The sequence below is a fragment of the Schistocerca piceifrons genome, chromosome 8 (assembly GCF_021461385.2).
Source record: "Schistocerca piceifrons isolate TAMUIC-IGC-003096 chromosome 8, iqSchPice1.1, whole genome shotgun sequence".
In the NCBI taxonomy this organism is placed as follows: domain Eukaryota; kingdom Metazoa; phylum Arthropoda; class Insecta; order Orthoptera; family Acrididae; genus Schistocerca; species Schistocerca piceifrons.
Genome location: NC_060145.1, coordinates 476,513,818 through 476,541,121, shown reverse-complemented (window position 1 = coordinate 476,541,121; position 27,304 = coordinate 476,513,818). Strand labels below are relative to the sequence as shown.

Genomic DNA, 27,304 nt, shown 5'->3' with positions numbered 1-27,304 from the left:
ACCCCTCACCTGGCTCATATTCATTAATGACATCTTCACGATCTGGACCGAGGGTGAGGAAACCCTATCCATAATCCTCCAGGACCTCAACACCTTCTCCCCAAATCACTTCACCAGGCCCTACTCAGCCCATTAAGCCACCTTCCTCAATGTTGACCTCCACCTCAAAGACTGCTATGTCAATACTCTGCCCACATCAAATCTCCATTTTGACAGCTGCCACCCAGTCCATAACGAGAAGTCCCTTTGATACAGCCTAGCAATCCACAACTGCAAATCTGCAGTGATGAGTAGTCCGTCTCCAAATATATTGAGGATCTAACTGTGACGTCCACAGACTGAAATTACCCACCCAACATTGTACAGAAAGGGATCTTGCATAACATGTCTCTCCCGTCATCTACCACCTCCCACATACCCACTGTCTGGTCCCAAAGGAGCACTCCCCCTGTGAGTTCTTACCACCAAGAGTTGGTGCAACTGAATAACATTCTTTGCCAGTGTTTAGGCTGTATTTTATCAAGTCCCGAAATGAGGACTATCTCATCCATTCTTCTTCCCACCCCCTTGCCTCATGGCTCATATCCCTAACACCCTCCCACCACCACCACCACCACCACCTACTCCAGTTCAGTCAGAGACATCTTCCATCCCATCAAAGATAGGGCTACCTATGAAAAGTCATGTGGTCTACAAACTAAGCTGCAACCACAGTGCTGCTTACCATGACAACTAACAAGCTGTCTGTCTGCACAAATGGCTACTAACAAACTATGGCCAAGAGACAGCTGGATCACCCAGTTGTTGAACATTCTGCCCAACAGGACGTGCTTCGCTTCAGTGACTGCTTCATAGCAGGTGGCTCTATAAAAACAAAACCTGCATTTCTGAACTATGCAGCTGGGAACTCTCCCTGCAGTATACCCTTTCCTGTAACCCCCCTCTTGCCCCTACCATCCCTGGCCATAACTATCCCTACTCCCTGAGTCCTTCACTTACCTACCTTCTTACCTGCACCCATTCCAGCACTACATAGCCTTCTATTAAATGAAAACATCCATTAGTCCCTTTTTCCCTTCTCTATTTCTCCACTACCCCCTGCCCCACACTCCATGTTCCCACAAGCAGCACCAAGCACCACCCCATATGCCACCCCACCTTGCTATTGCCCCTCCCTGCCCAACTGCAATTCTTCCTCATCCAACCAACAAACTGCTGCTGCCATCAGGCACAGTTATAACTCAGTCTGGCTGCAGTGGCCAGAGACAGTGGTAATGTGTGTGAGTTGCATGTGTGTGAATGTGTGTGTTTTCTACTCCATTATATAAAATATAATTTTCTAATCCAGAAGAAAGCCTTTTAGCTGAAAGCTAAACTGTATAGCAGTCTTTTTGTTGTCCCTGTCTGTGACTCGGCATCTCCTCTATATGGTGAGTAGCAACTTGTCCTTTTTGTAATGTCATTGCCATTTAATACACCTACACACTGTTGTTCTCAGTGACACGGCCATAACTAACAGCTGCGGCAGAAGAACCCTCAATTTGGCAATTCTGGAAATAGCACGTTAAGTTAAGAATCAGGAAATGGGAATAGTGTCATCCTGACAACAAACCTTTGCCATTGACCCTGATACAAATGTTCAGTCAAAATGGCGTGGACTGGTTAACAATGCGCTGTTGCCATGAAGGTGTTTTACAAAAGTGACGTCAGTTATGTTGATGCACAGCACATATTTTGTGCTCATTACTGTTCATTACAATCTCACATGTCATGGCCCACTGCTGTGTGCCTGTGCTATTGAAGTATGGGCACTGAACTTTGAGGAAATGGGTTATATGGTACGAAAGAGGAGTGGAAGAGAGAAGCTTTTGTGTACACCAGATAATGTTTCAAGAGTGTAAGAAGCCTTCAGCTAAAGTCCCATGCATTCTGCACGCAAGCATGCACTGCAGTATGACATATGGGATTGCACGGAACTGTAAAACCATCCACACAAAATTCACATAGTGCAAAAACAGAGTGTAAATGACCTTCCAAAGTGATTATGCTTTTGTTGAGAACTGTAGGCAATTGCGAATGACAAGCCAGGCCTGTGCTACAATCTGATCATCAGCAATGAGGCCAATTACTAGGTGTCAGACTTTGTTAAAAACGAAAACTTTATATATGGCCACATGAAAATCCTGAAACACTTCACGGAACACCACTTCACATTCAGAAAGCGGCGTGTCATTGGTTAGAATCATCGGGCTTTATTTTCTTGAAGACATTCCTATCAATGCTGTTACTGTGAATACAGAATGTTACATTTAATATAATGGAAGGAAACATTCCACGTGGGAAGAATTATATATAAAAACAAAGATGAGGTGACTTACCGAACAAAAGCGCTGGCAGGTCGATAGACACACAAACAAACACAAAATTCAAGCTTTCGCAACAAACTGTTGCCTCATCAGGAAAGAGGGAAGGAGAGGGGAAGACGAAAGGAAGTGGGTTTTAAGGGAGAGGGTAAGGAGTCATTCCAATCCCGGGAGCGGAAAGCCTTACCTTAGGGGGAAAAAAGGACAGGTATACACTCGCACACACGCACATATGTTACATTTACATGTTTCACCATTTCCTAGTGCAAAAGCTTGCTGATCTTCCTGTAATTGCAAACACATTCTTCCAACAAGACAGGTCCACATGCCACATCTCGCGGCATTCCATTAACATGCTGCAGAACATCTTATCTGACACCTCATGTCAAACAATTGAAGGATCAAATTCAGGAGGACATGAATCGAATTCCAGTCCTGTAAGATCTGATGTCTAACTTCAGTAAAAGACTTTAAATGTGTGTGAAGGAAAATGGCAGCCACCTACATGAAGTCATTTTCAAGTGATGAGCATTTTAAATTGTAAGCACTGTAAATTTATGGTGAATTTCTTTTATACTGCTGTGAATAAATTTGTGTCAATCACGGAGATACCTGTCAGTTACAACTTGCTAACTGTGTAGTCTAGGCTACAACATTTTTACTTTTCCTCAAGTGCACTTCTTTTTACCACCATCAGCATTTACACAGGGACACAAAGTGCTGCTCAAAAGTGCTGATAGTAATACCATTATCATATTATACTCTACAAATCCATGAAATGCAAGGTTCTTCTCAGTGTTGCAATTCTAATGAAGCTGTAAAATAAGTGTACTCGAGTCTCTAAACTTACCTATCGGACCTCGCTAATTCAAATTCGACTGCCTCATCTGGAGGATCTCCTAGATCACCATCTTGTATCAGATCTTCAGCATCTGAGAAGTTTAACACATGCTCACCCCTTGGAACAGCTTGAACTGCAAAGATAAACAAAGTTCAACATATCAAAACATTCAAAATGCACACTGCAAAACAAAGGTCACAGCAGAAAGCCTTTCCCAGGTGTTGCACAGAATAATCCAACATACCAGTCTGATCAGGTAGGAGATGATACTGCTTCATCAAGTTCCAGTGATTGTAAAGTGACTTTGCTGTCCGTGCTGGATAAAATACTTGGGCATTTTGCTCCAGCAATTCTTGAAATACGTCAATTGTGGGATTTGAAGCCTGTGTGAGATACGTGAAAGATTTGTAACTTTGCAAAGCCTTATATAACAACACAAACAACAACAGAAGTATCACTGAATCAGGAGCAATTGCAGTAGATTGACAAACTAACAACTGAAGGACATTACTAAATCTCTAGACTTTAGGACTCTCATGCTGTCCCTTCATTTTCACTCTCTGAATGCTGAAACACAGGCTCTACTTATTCCGTCAACCTCTGTGGCACTGCCAGTAATCTGATTTCCTGTTCACTAAGTGGCTTCAGCTATGGCTGGTAGCTGGGACCAAGTTGCCCCCCTAACCATCTCACCCTGTGTCTCAAATGCAAAGCAACAGTTCCCTATGTTGCTTACATTAAGCACTGTCAGCACAGAACCGGGTGTCACTATCCCGTAAAGTAGGTAATCAAAGGGGTGCTGTATGTTTCAATTACTTCCTGTGAAACAGAAATGGTTTACTGCCTGTAACTGAACTTTCTTTGGTAGAGCAATGCTTCAAATTAATTTTTTTGTATTTATCTTACAGGATAAACATAGTTTTCCACTTACGCTGTTTCTATTTAGACCCCTTGTTTGCTACGCAGTCTCTGCTTTCTAAGTCACTATTGAGTGTTTGGCAGTATAAAAAGCACACTACTTTACCACCATGGAATGGAAACACAGCATTAAAGTTCAAACATAAAATGTTGACCAACAGGTACATTTACACTGGGATACACGTACAACAACTTGTACGTGCACGTCAGTTTGACATGTTGCAATACATCATCTCATACAAAAGTTCACACAACTTGTATGCAGACCTGGCCACGTACACATTTTGTATGTAGTTCTTTTGGGATATACTTGAAAAGCCACAGAAGCTGTGTTTGCACAGTGCCAGTCATCCTCGGCGTCTGCTGCCATGTTTGTTTACCACTTCACAGTAGCAGAAGTTGCACTTGCAGAGTACCAGCCTTTCTTGGTGTCTGCTGCTTTGTATACAGTTTATATCGAGTGTTCTGTGAAGGCGGTGTCTCTCATGGTAGTCTTAATGTGTTGTGCACACACTTACTTCGTAATTATTTTGGAAATTAGTCTTCAGCAGAAATGAGATGCTGGACAAAACAGAACACACTTCATTTAACTGAAACAGTATGCTTACATCCCTGCATTTGGGATGTGAAGTCCATGGACTATAAAAATTGTCAAAAACGGTCTAACAAATTGGAAGAGAAACAATTCACTGTGTCTAGGAAAAAGAATGAAGGTAAAAGGCACAATATAAAAAATCAATACAGTCAGGAGGAGCTGGCTAAGCATAAAAGTAGCAGAGGAACTAGCAGCACTGATAGTAATGTGTACAACTCTATTTGGTACACATTTGAAAGCCTCCATTTCCTGAAAGAGTTACAAACCACTATCTCATAGGAGCACTCAGGAAGTAGCACCCGTATGTAAATTTGTTACATTATTTTATGAATTATATATATGCCACTATGTTACATAATAATAGTATTTACAATAATTATGCTATGTAAAGAAATTATTTCCTGAACTGTCACGGTATGGAGCCCTGAATACTGCAGAAGAATACAGCATATTCTTTTCTATTGTCATTTAACAATGATGATGATCTACCAGTTCTTGGTAGTGGCTCCATCAAAGTAGGACTATCCCTCCAAGATCCATGTATTAAGTTTCCATTATCTGTTCCTTTCATGTGTCTCAGGTGGTACATAAGTTTGAGATTTTCTGTTTTGATGAGAATTATTACATACACATGAGCTAGTACCATGACTGTAGGCTTTTGTGGACTCAGCAGCATTTCTTTCCTCAAAAGTTCTGAAAAGAGAGCTTCTAACACCAAACACATTTTCAGTAACGCTTCTTGTTCTACACAGTCTATAATTATAAATGCATTGCCAACTATTTTTGCAAGTCAGACCTGGAAACAGTTTAACGATATTTTATTCTAAGCCTAAAGGCTTCATCTCTTATGAAAAGATATGGAACAGGCCTATTCCTCCAGGAAGAGGAGCTGGTGGTCATATATCTAGTGTTTTGTTTTCTAACTTACTATAAAATGTGGGGTATTTTAGTACACCACCATCTGAAATCCACCCTTGTGTGCCAATGTTGCCATAAATTATTTTATAAGTGGCATTAGCAATTGCTAGCAAAACAATGCTGAAGTGGTCTTTATGATTAAAATAAACTGTTCCACTATGGGTGGTGCCACAATGTCAATGTGCCTCTCGTCTACAGCACCCAAAAATTTGGGGAAATTCCATTTTTCTTCATACCCTTTGCTAATTTCCAGCCATTTATTTTCACTATCAGGACACTGGAAAGAAAATTGTTATTTTTAGTTTGATTTACACATTTTTTTAAGTCACTAAGATATCTTGATTATAATGTATATAACATATACAAGTAGCTCACTTTGCTTTAGAAATGTGTTATATATTTGAAAGGTCATCAAGGAGGAGAAATTATTGTTTCTTTTGAGGATTATGAGGTGATGATGTTACATTTGAAGAAACTGTGGAAGTTGAAACAACTCCACTTATCAGCATAGAGAACCAGGAAACTACACATGCGAGTGGCAGTGAATGTGCAACTCCAAGTCTGAGTACTTCCTTATTCATTTTATAGAAGTATGTTATGTAATATTTGGTGTTGTGCATCACTTCGACTATGTGAACATGCCAGGGAACAGGGACCGGTGAATGGCAAGATTGCTCTCTGTCTGCCTGATTTGATCACGAGACAGTATTTTTTTAATTTTTTCCATATTATAGGTGACATAATTTCTTTATAAATCCACATATAGTTGGATGCACAAGTGACACATGTAGAGGCATGACAGCATGTACATGTGTAAGTGCATGGACGTGCGCCTCCCCCCCCCCTCCCCCCCCCCCCCCACACACACAAAGAACAGAAAATATAACAGTAATATTGCAGTAAATATATGATTTTTTTGGCTTTATCAACAAGAGATTAGTGTTATGTACAGTAGGGGACTTTGTACTTTCATGCTTCTGATCTCATGCTTCACATGTTCTAAACATCCGCTGCTGAATAGAGGCAGTGATCTAATAAGAATGTCCTTAGAGCTTTAATAAAAAGTGAGAATGATAAATAATTTTTATCTTTTATGCAGGCATATTGTAAACTTTTATCCCTCTATTAGTAAAGGAAATTTTAAAAGCTGATGTCCTTATTGACTGGACATTGAACTTTTCTTTTTGCATTGTATCATGCTCACAGAGATTGAAGATTTTCTCTATGAATTCCACAGACAAAACAACATGGTTAACATATGGACAAGAGAACAAACATGCATTTTAATGGACCCAATGTAGCAATTTTATGTGTGAATTAAAAATATATTTTTAATTTTGTAAATTCTGATCTAAAAAGTCTCTTTGAAACTTTTCTCCATATGAATTAGCAATGACAAACAGACAGCCTATATAGACTTCAAACACTGTAATATCTGTCCAGTACGTAGAATACAAAAATTAGAAACACAACAATAACTGCATCAATGACATAAAATTTACATAATCATTCAGTTTCTGAAGCACACCAATGAAAAGTATTTGCAAAATTTGACTACAGGGTTTTAGATGTTACCTAAGGAAACTTCAATTGAATTATATTCTCACAATGTAATGGTAAACCCCCTTAAAAAAAAAAAAAAAAAAAAAAAAAAAAAAAAAAAAAAAAAAAAAAAATGTTTTGACACAAAAACATGTTCCTGTGAAAGTTGTCAGCAGAAGAGTTATTGTCTTAGCACAGACAGACAAGAATGGTTAAACACTACAGATTCTACAATGTTTTTATCTTCTTCATTGTAGGCACCATAAGCACATATTTATTAAATGATAGTGAATAGAAACTATAAGTTGGCAGTTCCATTCTTAGTGTCCAAACTGGTAAGTAGACCTGTTCATTTTGTCCATGCTCAGAATGAACGTTTCAAATATACCTATTTTATTCCTTCATATTATTTTAATATTTCTATTTATTATTTAGGTTCACAAAAAAATATTCCTTCATTGGTCTGTGAAACTGTTAGTTGGTCTGCAGCTTTATTCTTTGGGAATGTTTACACCTGGGATTTGTACTGGCACAAGTAAACATGGCACTTATACGTGCCTTTGGGATGTATATCGTGATGTGTATGAGCTTGCTACTTGTAATTCATACACATATGATTGTGTGTTTACATCTGTTGATTTGTATCAGTGTGTTTGGTGGTGTAGATCTGCTTAGAGTTTGTGATAGCTTTTCAAAAATATGTAAAAGACTTCACATTTTTATGTGCTGATGTGCCTGATCTTTTGAATGGAGAAAGGAAAGAAAGGCACAGGAAGTGCAAATGGTGGCAACAATGGTTCCTTCACAAACATGCTCGTTCAAGAATTAACTCTTGAAAAAGGCACATATTTCAAAAAATGTGTCAGGATGAGCATGGAAGATTTTAGCAATTTGCTGTCTCTTGTGGCTTCTCTTGTGTCCAGAACAAACACAAACTTTCAGGAAGTGAGTCCACCAGAGGATCAGTTGGCAATGACCAAGGTTCGCAGGAGAGCTTCTGTGAAGTTTGGAAGGTAGGAGATGAGGTACTGGTGGAATTAAAGCTGTGAGGACGGGGCGTGAGTCGTGCTTGGGTAGCTCAGTCGGTAGAGCACTTGCCCGCGAAAGGCAAAGGTCCTGAGTTCGAGTCTCAGTCCAGCACACAGTTTTAATCTGCCAGGAAGTTTCATATTTTTGGCCACTGAGGATTCCTTCTCCACTCTAATGTACTTCCATAGAACATCAAAAAACTCAACATGCAATATTATTCATCAGGTTTGCAAGGTAATTGTGCAAGTTTTATCCCAGGAAGGGAAGGTAGGACTGATGTTATTAAATTCCTAATTTATAATAATAATAATAATAATAATAATAATAATAATAATAATAAAAGAATGTATAACAATTATATAATTCTTAAACTTATTCTTATTCATTGTTGCGAAGCTGGACATATACCTTGCCCTATAAATTTTCCAAATTTTGCTAACAATGAGATACTTTTTAGTGCTTTGGAACTATTGGCTTACTTCTGCCAGTAACACAATATTAAATTTCTGATGACACTTTCTGCATAACGAACATATCCAACAATATTAATTTGTGTTTTATTTTATTCATTCTCATTCAAACAAAAAATTCATGGACAGTAGTTAGCATCAGTAGAAAATGGAGAAATACAGGAGGAATACCGTAAGAATTCTGCAAGTTGCATATTAAGTAGACTGTGGTTTGTCGCTAGCATATAGCAAAGATCAACAAGACAACTCTTGTTACACTTTTATTTGTTTCTGTTTCACTTCAACTAACTCACTGGGCTACTATAAAAAACCATGCTCTTAAACTATGTAACAGTGTAACAATATTAACATAACTGACATAACTGTAATACTGTCAGTCACTACATTCACCAGTTCTTCATTTGTCTCCTGCAAACATTTTCTAACTTGACCATTATTCTTGTATGACCATTTTCAAACAGAAATCTTTATTTGTTGGTAATTAATTCTCCAAAGTGTGTAATCTGATCCAGTTTTGCTTTCTTGGTCTTTTGTGGCTACTTCAGGTAGCCATGCACACACGAGGAGTGCTTCCTTGAGTGTATGAATGGTGTCTCTTAATTGTGCCTGTCTGCAACTTAATGTGTCTTCTTAATAGTAAGTAGCAATCCATTTTTCCTGCATTACTGTAAATACAGGCTAGAGTGCAATATTTCGTTTCACGGGCCACATTCCTCTCCACAGAGCAAAAACTCTTATGTGTCTTACTCAGTCTCTCATGCGTCGCAATGCTCTGGAATGTGAACTTCCACCCCATAAGATCACAAAACTTAACCAGATCCTCATCCTCCAATGATCTCACCTTCTGTATGAGGACAGCTTAAGTGTGACTTCATTCACCCTTCTGAACATTTGCCTTACGCTTTCTTCCTCGCTTTCTTTTCCCATGACAAAAGGAATATTAAAAATGCTGAAAGCTAAGAATACAACAATTTTTTTTAATGCACTGTCTATAAGCTTTCCCTATTTGTTCCTGTATGGTAAATGGATGCTAAGTTCAACAATATTATATCAAGCTTTTTTTCTACTAATCCTTTTCACACCTCATAATTTGCTCAAAAAATACAAATAAACAACAAAGGCCAATCTGTAAGGCAGTTCTACAGAATGCACTTACCGATTTAATGGTCTGCAGCAACTGCTCTTCAGCCTTGCTAAAAAGAGCACGGCTGCGAACAGCTGCTACGATTTCAGGGTGGAGATTTCGCATGGCAGCCACAGCGACACGTGAGACAGCTTGGTCATACAGTAAGGCGTACCAGCGCTGCTGGATTTCTTGCACAGTGAAGCGGCACGAGAACTTAGTAGCTCGGTGCACTGTACGCAAATCACTGGTCTGTGAAACAACACATTCCTCAGATACCGAGTGAGTCGATATAGACACACACACACACACACACACACACACACACACACACACACACACACTCTCTCTCTCTCTCTCTCTCTCTCTCTCTCTCTACAGGAGTAAAGGAACCCCCACCAGACAGCAGAAGCGTTATGTGTACCAATTGGACACACAATGCTGGTATCGCATTTTGGCCAGTTGATTAGGGTGGGCTGGAGAGAAGGAGACAGAGCAGAAGTCAGGAAGAGGAGTTGGATTGGATAGCTAGTGGATCAGAGGGAGACACTGGGTCTGCTGGCTAGGCGTCCAGGAGGGAGGATTGGCAGGTGCATGGACAAGGCACATGGTGCTCAAGTGACAGAGAGGTGCAGCGTGTGAGCAAGGTGATGTAGATTTGGAGGGGATGACAGGATAGAGCACGGGGAAAGTGTTGTGTGGAGGGTGTGGATGCAATGGATTAATGGATACTGAGGACAGGAAATTTACAAGAGCAAAAGTTGTGTCGTGAAGGTAGCTCCCATCAATGAAATTGAGGAGAAATGGCAGTGGAGGGAAGGGTCCAGATGGCCCAGTTTGTGAAGCAGCCATTTAAATTTAGCATAGTGTGCTCAGTTGCATGTTGTCCCGCTGGCTGGGATACAGTGCTCTGAGCCACAGTTTGGCGGTGACCATTCGTTATGATGGACAGCTCATTGGTAGTCAAACCAAAATAAAGAACTGTACAGTGATTGTAGAGCTGTGAGCACCTGCATGGCATCCTCCTATGCCAATTTTTTTTTATTGATCATCTAGACGAAACATTTATAGCTTTGCAAAACCACAAACGCCTGTCTGGTTCAAGTTTACTGGCGATACCTTCACAATTTGGAATCCAAGCCACGACACACTATTCTCATTCCTCCACAACCTCAAAATCTCTCTAATCTGCTTCACCTGGTCATTGTTACCCTAATGCACCACCTTCCTGGATGTTGACCACCTCTCTGATGGCATCAACAACTCTGGTCATATTAAAGTCACTTACCACCAACAGTATGTGCATTTCAACAGCTGCCATACATTTCAACACTATGAAATTGCTTCCATTCCTTGCAGCCTGGTCACATGTGGTGGCATGTCTGTAGTGACAAGAACTCACTTGTCCAGTATGCTGAAGGTTTTACGACAGTCTTCACCAACCCCCGCGCCCCAACCTAGTCTCCACAGCAAAGAGATTTCTCCTGCCATATCCTCGCACACTTGTAATCCTCTCACTACCCCCAAGAATTAGTTACAAAGGAGTGCCCCCTCAACAACTGTAACAACTGGACTGTAACAACTGAACCACACCCTTCACCAGGACTGATTCTATCATCATGCCCAGAAATGAAGAATATCCTACCCTAGATTCTCCCCACCCCTCCTAAAATGATACCCCATTGCTCACCCATCCTACACAATATCCTGGTCCACCCCTAAGCCATATCCATTCCCAAACCCCGCCACCATATGAATCACATCCATGTTGAACATCCTGGTGAAAGACCTCCTCTATCCACTCACCCAACACTTCCTACTCTGACCTGTCACAGGCTCATCTTACCCCACGAAAGGTATGGCCATGTATTAAGGGAGCCATTCATATCCTACATCTGCTGCAATCACTGTACAGTTTTTTAAGTCGGTACGATGACCAGTCACACGTCCAGCAGGATGAATGGCCACCACCAAACTTTACCAAGAATAAAGTTGGTTGCCCAGTGGCACAATGTGCAGCTGAGAACAGCACATCAAATTTCAATGGCTGCTTCACAACCTGAGCCATCTGGACCCTTCCCTCCAACACCAGCTTTTCTGAACTATGCAGATGGGAGTTTTCCTCGTAACACATCCTTCGCTCCCATAAACCTGTTGACCTCAATCTCTGCTAACTCACTGTCCCCTCACCCTCCACCCAGCAGTTTCTCGCTGCTCTGTCCAGTCACATGCCCCCAATCCATGACTCATCCATCATGTTCTGCATCCCACTGGCTTCACACCTGTGTATCACGTGCCTGGCCCATGCACCTACCATCACTCCCTCCTGCATATCTAACAAATTAACTTGATACCTGCCTCTGAGCCACTAGTGCATGTGTGTTCTAGCCTGAAAAAGGATTATTCCAAAAGACAACAAGTTTTCTTTCTCTTTTGTGTGTGCCTAGCAATGGTGCAATGCTTTCGCTATTAACATTTCTTAATATGGAGAGGTGGAAAGACAGAAACAGGAAGCACGAAGTACAATGGGTAAAAACTATGAAATTATCAATCGCCAACCATGTTTTCAACTCTTTCTGACAACTTCTTTCATTTTCTCAGAATTACTTGAAACATACTTCTTGCTTTTGACCCAACAATTCATATCACTGATATGAATACTTAACTTTTGCTCTCAGGTTGTTACCTGTACATTGTCCCCCCCTCCCAACTCGCTGATTTATGTAATGACATCAGTGAGTTTTCTCTATCTTCTTTTGATTTCCTATATCTTCAATTTTCTGATGATGGTCCCATCCCTCTATGTTCCAAACATTAAAAGCTATGGTCTGACTTAAATTAGTTGGCATCTGACAGCAAGTGTGATGGACTGCTCCAAATAGCAACACATCAATGGAAACTGCACTGCCACAGTCAACTCCCACTGTGTTGCCATGGACGTTGTGCAAAGTTCTTAAGCAGGATTTTTTCCTGATGAGAAAATTTCAACCATTTCAAGAAAATACATAACTCCAGCCCTACTTAAAAATTGACAACATCCTATGTTCCCGTAACCCTCCTGGCCTCACTAGACACACTACAAGATCTTAGACAGATCTATACCATGCGTGAATTTTCTCATGATTTTTCAAACAATGGAAAATCCAGGATGGAATGTAACAGTATTATGAAAAGGAAAGTTGCCACTCACCATATAGTGGACATGTTGAGTTGCAGATAGGCACAACAAAAAGACTGTCAAAAATAAATAAAGGTTTCGGCCAGTAAGGCCTTCATCAAAAATACACACACACACACACACACACACACACACACACAGGACAGAAGTAAAAAGACTGGATGTTATGGTGGAATGATGGCTGTGTAGTGCTGGAATGGGAACAGGGAAGGGGCTGGATGGGTGAGGACAGTGACTAACGGAGATTGAGGCCAGGAGGGTTACGGGAACATAAGATGTATTGCAGGGAAAGTTCCCACCAGTGCAATTCAGAAAAGCTGGTGTTTGTGGGAAGGATCCATATGGCAAAGGCTGTGAAGCAGTCATTGAAATGAAGGATGTCATGCTTGGTAGTGTGTTCAGCAGCATGGTGGTCCACTTGTTTCTTGGCCACAGTTTGTCAATGGCCATTCATGCAGACAGACAGCTTGTTAATTGTCATGCCCACATAGAATGCAGCACAGTGGTTGCAGCTTAAATTGTAGATCATATGGCTGATTTCACAGGTAGCCCGGCCTTTGGTGGGATAGGTGATATTTGTGACCGGATTGGATTAAGTGGTGTTGGAAGGATGTATGGGACAGGTCTTGCATCTAGGTCTATTAGGGGGTATGAGCCAAGAGGTAAGGGGTTGGGAGCAGGGGTTGTGTAAGGATGCACAACTATATTGTGTAGGTTTGCTGGGCAATTGTGGGAGGGGTGGGAAGGATAGTGGGCAAGACATTTCTCATTTCAGGGCACGACGAGAGGTAGTCGAAACCTTGGCGGAGAATGTAATTCAGTTGCTCCAGCCTGGGTGGCACTGAGTTATGAGGGGAATGCTCCTCTGTGGCCGGACGGTGAGACTGTGGGAGGTGGTGTGAGACTAGAAAGATAAGGCATGGGAGATCTGTTTTTGTGCAAGGTACCTAGTCGCCATTCCCATCATGCACTGGTGCTGCTGCTCGCAGTGTGGTTTCAGTTACCTGAGTCTGCGGTTTTTTTTTTTTTTGTGTGTGTGTGTGTGTGTGTGTGTGTGTGTGTGTGTGTGATTTATTTTTCACAAAGGTCTTACTGGCCGAAAGCTTTCTTTACTTGTGACAGTCTTTTTGTCGTGCCTATCTGTGACTCAGCATCTCTGCCATATGGTGAGTGGCAACTTTCCTTTCCACATTATTTTTGTAGGAGATAGAATTTCAACTTCACACGAGTTAAGAGATAAATATGATCAAAACACACTGAAGAACTCTGAAGATAATAAATAACAAACACGACACAAAATGAATTTTTGAAAAGGTCCATTGCTGAGCACACTATTTTGGTAAATGATCAACAGAAAGCATACTTCAGAGACTTCAACAGCTTTTGAGATATGAAGTGATAAGTTTGAAACTGTGTCATGAACAGGGAAGTGTCCCCCCCCCCCCTCCCCCCCTCCTCTTAAAAAAATATATATACCATATGTGAACTACCTATTTTTCAGATGACTTTTGCGGTACATTTCAACCCTTGAGCGAGTGCACCATTATCCATAACACGAGCAGAAGTGTGGTGTACTTTGTACACATGTAAAGAACAGAAGGTTGGTTGGTAGGTTGGTTTAAAGGAGGGGGAGAAGGGACCAAACTGCGAAGTCATCAGTCCCTTGTTCACAGTAAAATAATTACACAAGGGAAAGAAGAAAAGAAAGAAGGTGTACAGCACAATAACAGGAGAATGGAAGAACCAGAAGAATGACAGAAGGACAATTGACACTACTATGGACAAAACAGGAAAACAAAACCACAGAGAGAAGCACGATTCAGGTAGAAGGGATAAGAACAAAAGAGCAGATGACCGTGGCTGGAAGACCACAAGAATAAAAAGGAAAAGCCCGCCACTCTGCAATACATTAAAACATCCAGTCTAAAAGCATTACAGTGGAGAATTCATGGACAAAGGACATGCGCGAAAACTTTTATAGAATGATAAAACCCACTGCACATATAAAATGTGAGGTGTTGTCAGCTAAAATTAATGGCAATGGGTCCGGTAATGCAAGAGTCTGTTACAGGTGAGCCAAAGAAGGACAGCTCACCAAGATATGGGCCACTGTCAGCAGGGTGACACACCGACACTGAGGTGGGTCATCACGGCGCAGGAGGTAGCCAAGTGTCACCCAAGCATGGCCAATGTGGAGCCGACAGAGAACTACAGAGAACTACAGAGTCCCTGCGAGAGGCCCGCGTGGAGGTCTTCCACACATTCGTAGTCTCCTTAATGGCATGAATGCAGGTCAGTTTCAGAGAAGCCGATCTCCATTAGAGGTTTCCGCGTAGCCTGTTTCGCCAGGTTGTTGGCAAGTTCGTTGCCTGGGATTCCGACATGACCTGGGGTCCAGACAAACACGATTGGACCGTTGCAGGGCATAGATGGACTCCTGGATGGCCGCTACCAAAGGATGGCGAGAGTAGCAATGGTCAATAGCTTGTAGGCTGCTCAAGGAGTCAGTACGACAAACACGATTGGACCGTTGCAGGGCATAGATGGACTCCTGGATGGCCGCTACCAAAGGATGGCGAGAGTAGCAATGGTCAATAGCTTGTAGGCTGCTCAAGGAGTCAGTACACAGAAGAAACCACTCCCCAGGGCATGTACAGATGTGCTCAAGAGCATGAGATATAGCCACCAACTCGGCAGTGAAAACACTGCAGCCATCGGGCAAGGAATGCTGTTAAATATGTCCTTCATGGAAGCATAATCCACTTCATAGCCTCAGTACATATTGGGAATCGAGAGGAAGTGACAGCGGAGAGCATGGGGTTAACCGAGTCCTTAGGGCCATGTGAAAGGTCAAGGTGAAGCCACGGCCTAGACGTACACCACGGAGATGTACGTGACTGAACCTCAAGTATAGGTGGTAAACACAAGGACTCCAGTTCGGAAAGAAGGGAGTGGACACGAACTGCAATTGAAAGCCCTGACCTGGGACGCCAATGCGGGAGGTGAACCGCCGTGGGCAGGAAAAGGAGACAGTAATTTGGATGCGCAGGAGAACTACGAATGTGTGCAACATAACTGGCGAGCAGTTGTGCATGCCTAACCTGCAATGAAGGGACTCGAGGCCTCCACCAGGATGCTGGTAACCAGACTTGTCCTAAAAGCTCCTGTCACTACGCAAACGCCACAGAGGTGTACTGGGTTGAGTAAACACAATGCTCAGGGCGCCGTCGAACCATAGACCAGACTTCCATAGTCAAGGCGGGATTGAACAAGGGCTGCAGCAGCATAGAGCAATCTGCACCCCAGTTGGTGTTGCTCAAGCAGCAGAAGGCATTAAGGTGCTGCCATCACTTCCACTTAAGCTGACGAAGCTGAGGAAGCCATGTCAATCGAGCATCAAAAATAACTCCTAAAAAATAGATATGTTTGCACTACAGTGAGTGGATCATCATTAAGGTAAAGTTCTGGTTCTGGATGAATGGTACGACTTTGCAGCCAAAAACTAGAAACCGTGGGCTAGAGCCCATGACTGCAGCTTGTGGATGGCTCCCTGTACACGCCGCTCATCAACACCAGTACAGGTGGAGTAGCACAAAATGCAGAAGTCGTCTGCATACAGAGAAAGTGAGATGGACGGCCCTACAGCTGCTGCTAGACCATTAATATCCACTAAAAATAGAGATACACTCAATACAGGGCCCTGCGGGACCCCATTCTCCTGGATATTGGGGGAACTATGGGAGTCACTGTTGGACACGGAAAGTATGAAGCAACAGGAAATTTTGGATTAAAAAAATGGGAGGGGGCCTCTGAGAGCCCACTCATATAAAGTGGCAAGGATATGATATCATCAGGTCGTGTCATACACTTTTTGTAAATAAAAAAAAGACGGCAACCAAGTGTTGGCATCTGGAAAAGGCTGTTCAGATGGCAGACTTGAGGGACATAAGATTATCAGTGGCAGAGCGACCCTGGCGGAAGCCGCACAGACATGGAGCCAGTAAGCCAAGTGACTCCAGGACCCAACCCAACCCAACTGCTGACACATCATATGTTCCAGCAGTGTTACTTATAATCCGTCTTGATTGCTAAATATTTATTCACATGACCGGTTTCAGTTCCTCTAGGTGGTGTCTGGTACATTTGTTACATTACTTAATACAGTATGTGCATATGTAATGTAACAAATGTACCAGACGCCACCAGTCGGTAAAAGTTTTATAATTAATGTAAGTGAGGTGCATTCTGCCAACAAATTTAATGTGACGCAGCATGTGAAGGTTGCCGAGTGTGAATGGGTTACTCCTGTGACCAAAATTTGCAGGTACGTTCTGGTACATTTGATGTTGATCAGATAGGATGAAATAGGCTTGCATTTGTGAAATAGTAAATTAGTATCATTGTCATTTGAGATTTGAAGATGGTTCTAGAGGAACCGAAACCAGTCATGTGAATAAATATTTAGTAATCAAGGCGGATTATAAGTAACATTGCATAAAAAAGTGATTGCAGTATCCCTGCAGACATTATGTCTGTCTTTGCAACGTCCCAGCAGCCTACAAAGAGTATTGATGAGGCTAATGGGCCGATAGCTATCCACATCAAGCGGGTTTTTACCAGGTTTGAGCACTGGAATGATGGTGCTCTCCTGCCATTGTGATGGTAACACGCCATCACACCAGATCCGGTTGAAGAAGATGAGATGTTGCTTGTAGTCAGATGAGAGATGTTTAATCATCTGACTGTGGATCTGATCTGGTCCAGGAGCTGTGTTGGGGCAATGTCCAAGGGCACTGAGGAGCTTCCACTCTGTAAATGGGGCGTTATAGGATTCACTGTGGCGTGTAGTGAACGTGAGGGGTAATCCTCCGACACAGAGGCTCGAGCATAGTGCTCAGCAAAGTTCTCGGCAATCACGATTGTGTCGGTAGATAAAACTCCATTTATGTTAACACCGGGAACACCTGTTTCGGGTCTGGTAGCCGAAAACATGTTTGATCCTTGCCCAGACTTGGGAAGATGATGTATAACACCCAATGGTCGAGACGTATCTCTCCAAACACTCCTGCTTCCATCGTTTGATAAGTTGACAAACACGGGCACGGAGCCATTTAAAGACTATGAGGTGCTCCAGGGAAGGGTGCCACTTATGCCACTGTAGAGCTCACTGATGTTCCTTAAGTACTTCAGCGACTTCCAGCGACCACCAAGGGACTGCCTTTCGCCGGGGGACACCCTAAAGAGCGAGGGATCACATTTTCTGCTGCAGAAAGGGCTGTTGTAGTCACCTGCTCAACCACCACAATGAAGTTTCTGTGTGGGGGAGATTCAACGGTGACACCAGAGGTGAAAGCTTCCCAGTCTGCCTTGTTTAAAGACGATCTGGATAGGCGTCCGTGTGCCTGATGCTGGGGCAGTGACAGGAAGGTGGGGAAGTGGTCACTACCACACAGGTCGTCATGTGCTCTCCAGTGGACAGATAGCAGAAGTCCTGGGCTGCAAATTGATAAATCAATGGCTGAGTAACTACCATGAGACACACTGAAATGTGTGGCAGCCCCGGTATTTAAGAGGCAAAAGTCGAACTGAGACAGTAAAGTTTCGACTTTTCTGCCTCGGCCAGTAAGCATGGCACCACCCCACAAGGGGTTAGGGGCGTTAAAATCTCCCAAAAGTAGGAAAGGTTTAGGGAGTTAATCAATCAGTACAGCTAATACGTTCAGCGTACTGCACCATCTGGAGGAAGATATACATTGCACACAGTTATTTCCTGCGTTGTCCTTATTCTGACAACCACAGATTCAAGGGGGGTGTGAAAGGGCACACAGACTGGGTTGAGGACATAAACTCAAAGTCCACATGACACTCGATTATAGTCACTATGGTTCCTGTAATATCCCTTATAGTGGCAGAGGGCAGGGGTCTGCATTGCCAGGAACCAGGTTTCCTGGAGGGCAACGCAGAAAGCAGGTGTAAACTTAACAGTTGCCGTAGCTCAGCCAGGCAGTGGAAAAAACTGCCACAATTCCAGAGGAGGATGGCATCATCGTGAGACTGGTAAGGCATGGAACATTCAATTAGGCAGTTTACACCTCAGGGTCACCTGCTGGCACTGACTTATTGGCTGAGCAGTCTTTATCCACTGTGTCAGAGGGTCCGGCGAGATCTAGGTCCTCAACGAATGCCAGAATCTCCACCTCATCCACAGGTGCAGAGTTCGTAGGTAGTTGTGGTGTGGGTGTCACCACAATTCCCTTGTTCTTAGGGATCTTCTATTTCTCTCGCTGCTCCTTGGGTTTCCCTGGCTGGGAGAACTTCACTGACTCAGTCACCAGGACTGAGGACGAGTGTGAAGCCCTACGACCAGCTGCTTTTGGACTCTTCAGCCACTGGCGGGTGTCATCTTTCCCACTAGCAGAAACCTGGAAGGGAGTGACCCAAGGGAGCACTTCCTAGCGAGAGGAGCTGAAGAAGACTTATGCTTCTCCGGCGCAGAAGTGGGGACTAATATCTCCAGTGGTTGGGGGCAGGTGTAGTCTTCCGGCTCTGAGAGGTGACTGTGGTTGGTGGAGCTGATTGGGCTAGAGCTGTTGTAGCGGCGGTGTAAGACGATGTCACAAATACAGGATGTAGCCATTCAAATGTCCTCTTAGCCTCAATTTACGTCAGGCAGTCCAGGGTCTTGTACTCCATGATTTTCCTTTCTTTCTGGAGAATACTGCAGTCAGGCGAGCAATGTGAATGGTGCTCTCCACAGTTGACACAGATGGGAGGCGGGGCACATGGAGTATTAGGATGTGATGGGTGTCTGCGATCTCGGCATGTGACGCTGGAAGTCCAGCGGGAAGACATATGGCTGCACTTCCAGCATTTAAAGCACCACATTGGGGGAGGGATATAGGGCTTTACATCACAGCGGTACACCATCACCTTGATGTTCTCGGGTAATGTATCACCCTCGAAGGCCAAGATGAAGGCACTGGTGGCAACCTGATTATTCCTCAGACCCCGGTGGACACGCTGAACAAAATGTACACATCGCCGCTCTAAATTGGCAAGCAGCTATTCGCCAGACTGCAAAAGAAAGTACCTGTGAAATATGATACCATGGACAACATTTACGCTCTTATGGGGTATGATGGTTACAGAAACATCCTCCAGCTTGTCACAAGCGAGTAACGCCTGTGACTGGGCAGAGGACACTGTTTGGATCAAGACTGACCCAGATCTCATTTTGGACTAGCCCTCCACCTCCCCAAACTCATCCTCTAAATGCTCAACAAAAAACCGAGGCTTCATCATCATGAAAGATTCCCCACCATTGTCAAACATACAAGGTACTGGAGAGAATTAGAGCTGATGCCATCCTTAGCCTGACGTTTCTCTCATGGTGTGGCCAAAGAGGGGAATGATTTGGGGTTGTACTTCCTTGCATTGATTTGAGCCTGTGAACACTTAAGAGACTGCTGGTGTTTGACCACCAGCAAGAGATGATGTACTACGCTTCATAGTGTGTCATCCGCCCTGATGTCACCCATTCCAACAACGGGTCCTTCCCACGGGCGCCAACCAGCCGCAGCAAATGCCATCTGGCAGGATGGCCATTGCTGGGAGTACTGATGCTCCAGGGTGACAGTCACCTACTCCTCGGCATATGTGGGGAGTTAACGGTGCAGGCACCAGCAGAGAGATCCCTGTGTGGTCAGGGGGCTACAACCAACAGGGTACATGGCGGCCCCACTGCAATGGACTGGCTACTGTGCTGGATATCAGGTGCAACCAAGCAAACAGGTCCATTATCATCATCAGCGTAGAAAACGATACTGCACAGTTGATGGAAAAATACGCACCTGGGTGCCCAACAGTTGGAGAATGAGCGTAAGTGCAGATCCATGTGGACGAAGGCTGCAATAGGTCTCAGTGTACGATGGACACAATGCACCATGTAAGGTGCCATTCCCCAATTGGCTCGCTCTTCCGGAAAATTTTGAAAAAACGGAGGTCAAACCCTACAGGGGACCACCACATAAAGGCTGAAACGTGAGACTCCTTTTAGTCGCCTCTTACAACAGGCAGGAATACCTCGGGCCTATTCTAACCCCCAGACCCGCAGGGGGGGTGTAAAGAATAGCTGTCTTTATGTTACTGAGGTAAATGTGTGTGAACAAATTTACAGTTTACTTCCAGTTTAATATACTTACATTATATGAGCTAAATCACTGTTTAATTAAACAATAATAAAATAAACTCTCACTGTGACATGTAAGTGTTAGCCAATGTTAGTAACCCACTGGAAATATTAGACAGAGCAATTGCATCAGATCCACGAAAACCACTCGTTTGATTACTAATTATCTCGTAGATAACTGTGTCAGTGTGTGATTGTGCTGGAATCTGGGTCATTTCTGGCACAGTCTGTAAATTTGTTCTCACCTAGCTTGTTGTTTATTTTGTACAACATGCTCTCAGTTGCATGTATGACAACAACTTATCACTGTGTTAGCTGAAGCAGAAGTGAAGGAATAGGTGTGGGCTTGCCATTGTAAAAAAACAATGGAATGGTACTAATCATCGTTTTTTTCTGATTGGTGTACTTTACACACAGGTGCATCCACTCAAGGGTTGAGGAAATTTTCCATCGACACGGAGATTGCAGTGCAGTAGCGGCCGCCTGCAGACAGAAGTTGTCATAACGTCAGATGCCAACTAATTTAAACCAGTCTACAGAGACATCCATGTTTTTAGTTTCGAGATCAATCCCATTCTACCTTTGGTGGTTAAGAGTAATGACTCTTCTCTTGAAAGAGTTATAATTTTACAAACAGAGATTTCATCAAAATTTATAAAGTAATTGATGGTACCTTTTCTAGTAATGTAATTAGAGAAAAACAAAGCTGTACAAACAAATGACGTGTTTTCTATGTGAAATAGAAGTGTTCTTACCAGCTGAACATTGGTAATCAGAGCAAGATCATCAGTAGGCTTCCAACGACCGAGATCCTTCGTGGCGACTGAATGGGAATGACGCGGCCTCTTATTGCGACGACTACCGGCTGAGCCCCCTGTGCGTCCACTGGCCGAACCGCCCGTACGCCTCTGCCGATTTTCGGTTGGCACGGACACAGTCGAGGAAGGAGTGACAGTACTGGCCGGAGTAGTCGCAGCAGAACTCATTGCCTCTGCAATGCAACAAATTTTAGTATGAATTTACCTGAGTGATAGACCATAAGATTTGTAACTTCATGACAATTTAGGAGCAAGGGAATAAAGAAAACACAAATTGTTTCTGAACACACGAAATATGCATTTAATATATCTAGTTTTAAACTACCTGCACATAAACAATGTTGTCCTGTAAGTCTTTTATCTTTAAATAAAACTTACTACATTCCATTCTACTTTGCAACTATAACCTTTTAGCAACAGAGGTAGATATTAATGGTCATCCACTGACTCAAAAACAGGTGTAAGATTTCTTGGCGTCCAGCTGGGTAACAAGTTACTATGGAGTCGGCACATGGATAAAGTAATCATGAAGCTCACTTCAGTGTATTATGAACTTTGAAGAATCTCCCATTGTATTGGCGTAAAGACTCCATCATTGCCCAGCCAAAACTGTCAAGGGTAGAAACTTGAAATTTGGGGAGGGTGTCTACCTTATACTGTAGGGCTTTTTCAAAGGGGTGAAATAGGGAGTGAAAGATTTTTTGAAAATATGCCACTATTAAGGCAATTTTGAAGGTAGACACATGAAAATTGTTATTCGCTTTCTTACTCAGAAATAAAGAAATACACGTTTCAGTGTGTGTGGAAATTTTATCCCTATGGAAGAGAAATAGTGGATGAAAGTTTTTTTATCATTACTAAAGAACTTCTAAAGTATATTTAAAGCAACATTTATGAAAATGGTATCTGACTTCTTGGATTCAAATAAAAAATTGTGTGTTTCAGTATTTTTGGAAATTCAGTCACCCACGGGGTGAAATAGGGTAAAAAGTGTTTTATGAAAATATTTCATTAAGAAACCATTTTTAAAGCAAAATCAATAAAAATATGTATTTGGCCATCACTATTTTTGGAAATTCAACGTTCTAAGGCAGTGAAATAGAGGATCAAATTTATTAAGAAAATATTTCATTATATTAAAAAACAATTTAAAGGTGAATCTATGAAAATTGGTATTTCACATCTTAATTAGGCCTAGATATAAAGAAATATGCTTTAGAGAATGAAAGTTCCTATAGAAATTTCTCCACAAGAATGCAAAAGGCAAAATTAACAAAAACCTCAGATTCCAGCTACCAGAAATGCGATGATGATGATGATGTGTTTAAAGGGACTAAACTACAGGGTCATCGGCCCCTCCTTATGAGAGAAACACGTGAAAAGGTAACAAGCGTAATTTAAAAATAAATAAATAAATAAAATAAAAAAAATAAATAAAATAAAATAAAATAGAATAAAAAATAATAATAATAAAATAAAATAAAAAATTGACTTGGCTGCTCAAGCTATATAAGCAAGCCAAAGAGTTTTAAAAGGGCATGACAGCAGTTGTAACTTGATAGGGAAAAGAAAATAGATATAACCTAGGCAGCATCTTACATAAAAGGGTCTAAATATACAACAAGGTGAGAGGGGTAGCAAGCAACCAGCAGTCACTTGATCGGTTCCTGCCTTAGGGGGAGGCTCTTGTCCCCACAACAATCTGTAACACTTGAAATGGAGGACACTTATAGATTAGAGTAAAATACGCTCACCCTCAGGAAATGCAACACTTTGGTAGTGACTGTCATGTCATCTGCAAGTATCTGAGTTAGTGAGGTAGGCAAGTTGAGAGTGTGCCGCAGATAGGCCAGCAGGACGCACTCGACGATAACATGTACTATCATCAGTAGAATAGCGCAGCTGCAGTGAGGAGGATCCTTCTGACGCAGAAGGAACTTGTGGGTGATTCTTGTGTGGCCGATGTATATTCCACACAATACAATGGCATCTTTCAGAGAGGCCTGGAAAGATGTATGCCACACCTTAGTGGACCCTTTAATCGTTCTCAACTTGTTTTGGGTCATAGTAGCCTGCTATTCCAATTCCCAGAACCTCAAAACATTGCATCGAAGTTGTAATCTTAAGTCTGTGCCCGGTATCCTGACGTCAAATTGATCTCCTGTAATTGCGTCTTTAACTAGATGGTTGGCGAGTTCATTTCCTGGAATGCCTATGTGGCTCGGTGTCCAAATGAAGATCACTGTCTTTCCAGAGCTGTGGAGGTCATCCAGTAGGTCCTGGATGTTGGTGACCAAAAGATTTTTGGGATAGCGCAGGATTATGCCTTTTAAGCAATTCATGGAATCGCTACAGATCAGAAAGTTTGTCGTGGTCTGGGATTTGACGTACCGCAAAGCCTGAGAGATGGCAACAATCTCTGCAGTGTATATGCTGCAGGAACTTGGCAGAGTGTGCTTCTCGTGACCCCCTGCATACATAACTGACCCTATTGTTTACTTTTGATCCATCTCTGTAGAGGTAACTGAATTAGAATAAGTGTGGAGGATTGAAAGAAACAGGTGTCAGAGATCGGTAGGATCAGCATTCTTCTTGGGGCCACAGAAGAGGTCCATCTATATCACAAGGCATGGAGCAGCTCATGGGGGATGTCCAAACGGAGCTCTAGGAACACAGACTAACGGGGGCTGTAGGCGGTCCTTCAGTAGATTATCAAGTTGGATCCCAGCTGGTCATCCCAGTTTTGGGCGATGCGCAAATAGTCTGAACTGGTGGTTGTGGAACAGAGTTGAGTGACACAGGTGGGTAGGCATCTGACAGATTGTGAGTACATAACTTGCCAGAAGCTGCTGTCGTATAACACATGGTGGTGGGACACCGGCTTCTGCCAGGAGGCTGTCAACAGGGCTCATACAGAAGGACCCCATAGCCAACCATATGCCAGTGTGGTGGACAGGGTCCAGTAGGTTCAGCACAGATGGTGCTGTCAACCCATAGGCAATGCATCCATAATCCAAGGAGGATAAAATCAGCACTTTGTAAAATCGCAGAACTGTGCAGTCCACAGTCCACGAGGAGTGACTACAAAAACGGAAGCATTCAGCTTCTTCATCCAAGCTGCCTTGAGCCAGCAGACATGAGGTAGCCAAGTTAGCTTGTGGTCAAATAAAATACTTAAGGATTGGAAAGTTTCAATTACTTCAAGTAACTGGTCACCAAGATAAATTTATGGGAGTGGGTGCACAGCCCAGAGTCAACAAAAATGCATAACTTGTGATTTTGCAGGAGAAAATTGAAAGCTGTGATTCATACCCGGTCGTGGACTCTCCAGACAGCCCCCTGAAGTTGGTATTCAACAGTGCACAGTGATGCAGAGGCATAGTGCAGGTAAGGATAATCCACATACAGTGACAGAGAGACAGACTGTGGGGCCCACTGCATTTACAATACCACTGCTGGCAATGGCAAACAGTGTTATGCTCAGAACCAATCCTTGAACGACTCCGGTTTCCTGTAAATATTGGATGCTGAGAGTCAAACCTATTTTGACCAGAAAAAAAGTTGGAGTGATAGGAAATTCTGGATAAATATAGGTAAACTGCCCTGGATACCCCACTCATGCGGTGCAGATAGGACGTGATGTCGCCAGATAGTATCATATGCCTTCAGTAGGTCAAAGAACACATCAATCGGATGTTGGCGATGTGCAAAAGCATTGCACACTGCGGATTCCAAACAAACCAGGTGATATGTAGTGGAATGGAAGCTGTTTTGGAATCATGAAATATGCCCTCCAGTTTCAAGGCACCAACAAAGACGGCAGCTGACCACCAGTTTGAATAGCTTACACAGCCCATTCGTCAGAGAGACTGGTCGGTAGTTAGTTAAAAATATGAGTCCTTTCCCAGTTTCAGGAAAGCAGTAACAATACCTTCCCACCATTCAGAGGGAGATACTCTCTTCCACCAAATGCAATTAAAAGGCATGAGGATATGTTTTGTGCTGTTGGTACAAAGATGTTTGAGCATTTGGTTGTGGATTTTGTCAGATCCAGGGGCCATATCGCAACACTCTGCCAAAGCACTGCGAAGCTCCCAATCGCTAAACTGGACATCTTATGATAGAGAGCCATGTGGGTGGAGAGACAGCGGGCAGCACTCAATGACGTGTTCCCGTGTGTTAATTACAGCAAGCAGGCACTTCAGCGAAGTGTGCTGCAAAACACTCAGAAAGTACCATGGGATCAGTGCAGATGTTACCACTGACAAGGATGCCAGGAACTGCCATGGGTGATGGATGGCCACAAATGCTGCAGATTTTAATCTGTACTTGGCATGATGAGGTGTGGGATCACATAGTTGAAACATATTGCTCTCAACACTCTTGCTTCCTTTTCATCATTAAACACTGCGCTTTCTCCCAGAGTATCTTGAATGCTATTAAATTATCCATAGAGGGATGGCACTTGTGCCATTGAAGCATTCTACAGTGCTCCCTTACAGCTGTGGCTGTATCTTCAGACAACCATGGCACCGGCAGTCACCAGGTGAGCTGGAGGAGTATGGTATTATTGTTGTTGCTGTAGCACTACTAATAATATCAACAGTATACTGTATCAATTTGTCGATATCTGTCACACGAATGTCTGCAAAAGTGGCTGCAGAAGAGAAAGCCTGCCGATCAGCTTTCTGAAGCAACTAACGTGGGGCATGTTCTAGATGTCTGTGAGTGGAGAGGGAGAGAATGATAGGAAAATGGTTGCCGTCACAAAGATCGCCGTGGACACGCCATTGAATCAGGGGTAAGATACTCAGGCTGCAACCTGGCCCACACTGAAATGGGTTGCAGCTCTAGTGCTGAGTAGGCAGACATCCAATTCTGAAAGAAGGTGTTCTGGTACTCGGCCGCTGTGAGACATAGTTCCGCTGACCAACAGAGGATTATGGGCACTGAAGTTCCGCAATAAGAGGAAGGGGTCAGAGAGCTGTACCATTAAGTTGAACAGCTCATAATAACGGGAAGGCACATCCGGGGATAGATAAACATTACATATCATCATCTGAACTGACAGAGACAATAACGGGCACAACCTCTGAAAATATCAGAGCATATGAGGGTACAGACCCCCATCGGATGCGCTCTCGACGTTAACATGGTTCGTAAAGTAGGGCTGGTAGTTTTTCAGAGCACGGAGGTGTGTTACCATAAACTGTGTTTCCTGAAGCGTTATGCCAATTACCGAGTAAATAGCCATTCAACGACGGAGTTTGATCAAATGATGATAGTAGCCATTACAGTTCCATTGAAGGAGCATTGGAGTC

The 27,304-nt window shown here is 43.0% G+C and overlaps 1 protein-coding gene across 3 annotated transcripts in view; it reads right to left on the bottom strand.

Annotated features, from left to right (window-relative positions):
* LOC124711580 (microspherule protein 1) overlaps positions 1-27,304 on the bottom strand; it is a 139,938-nt gene that overhangs the window by 74,503 nt on the left and 38,131 nt on the right. For 2 of the 3 annotated variants that reach the window (XM_047241727.1, XM_047241726.1), the window contains exons 4-7: positions 21,921-22,156; positions 9,833-10,051; positions 3,449-3,587; positions 3,214-3,337 (exon numbers count right to left, since the gene is read on the bottom strand). In XM_047241727.1, the coding sequence (XP_047097683.1) occupies positions 3,214-3,337; positions 3,449-3,587; positions 9,833-10,051; positions 21,921-22,156 (718 nt within the window). The remainder of the gene's footprint in view (positions 1-3,213; positions 3,338-3,448; positions 3,588-9,832; positions 10,052-21,920; positions 22,157-27,304) is intronic. The other variant, XM_047241728.1, reaches the window with a different exon arrangement.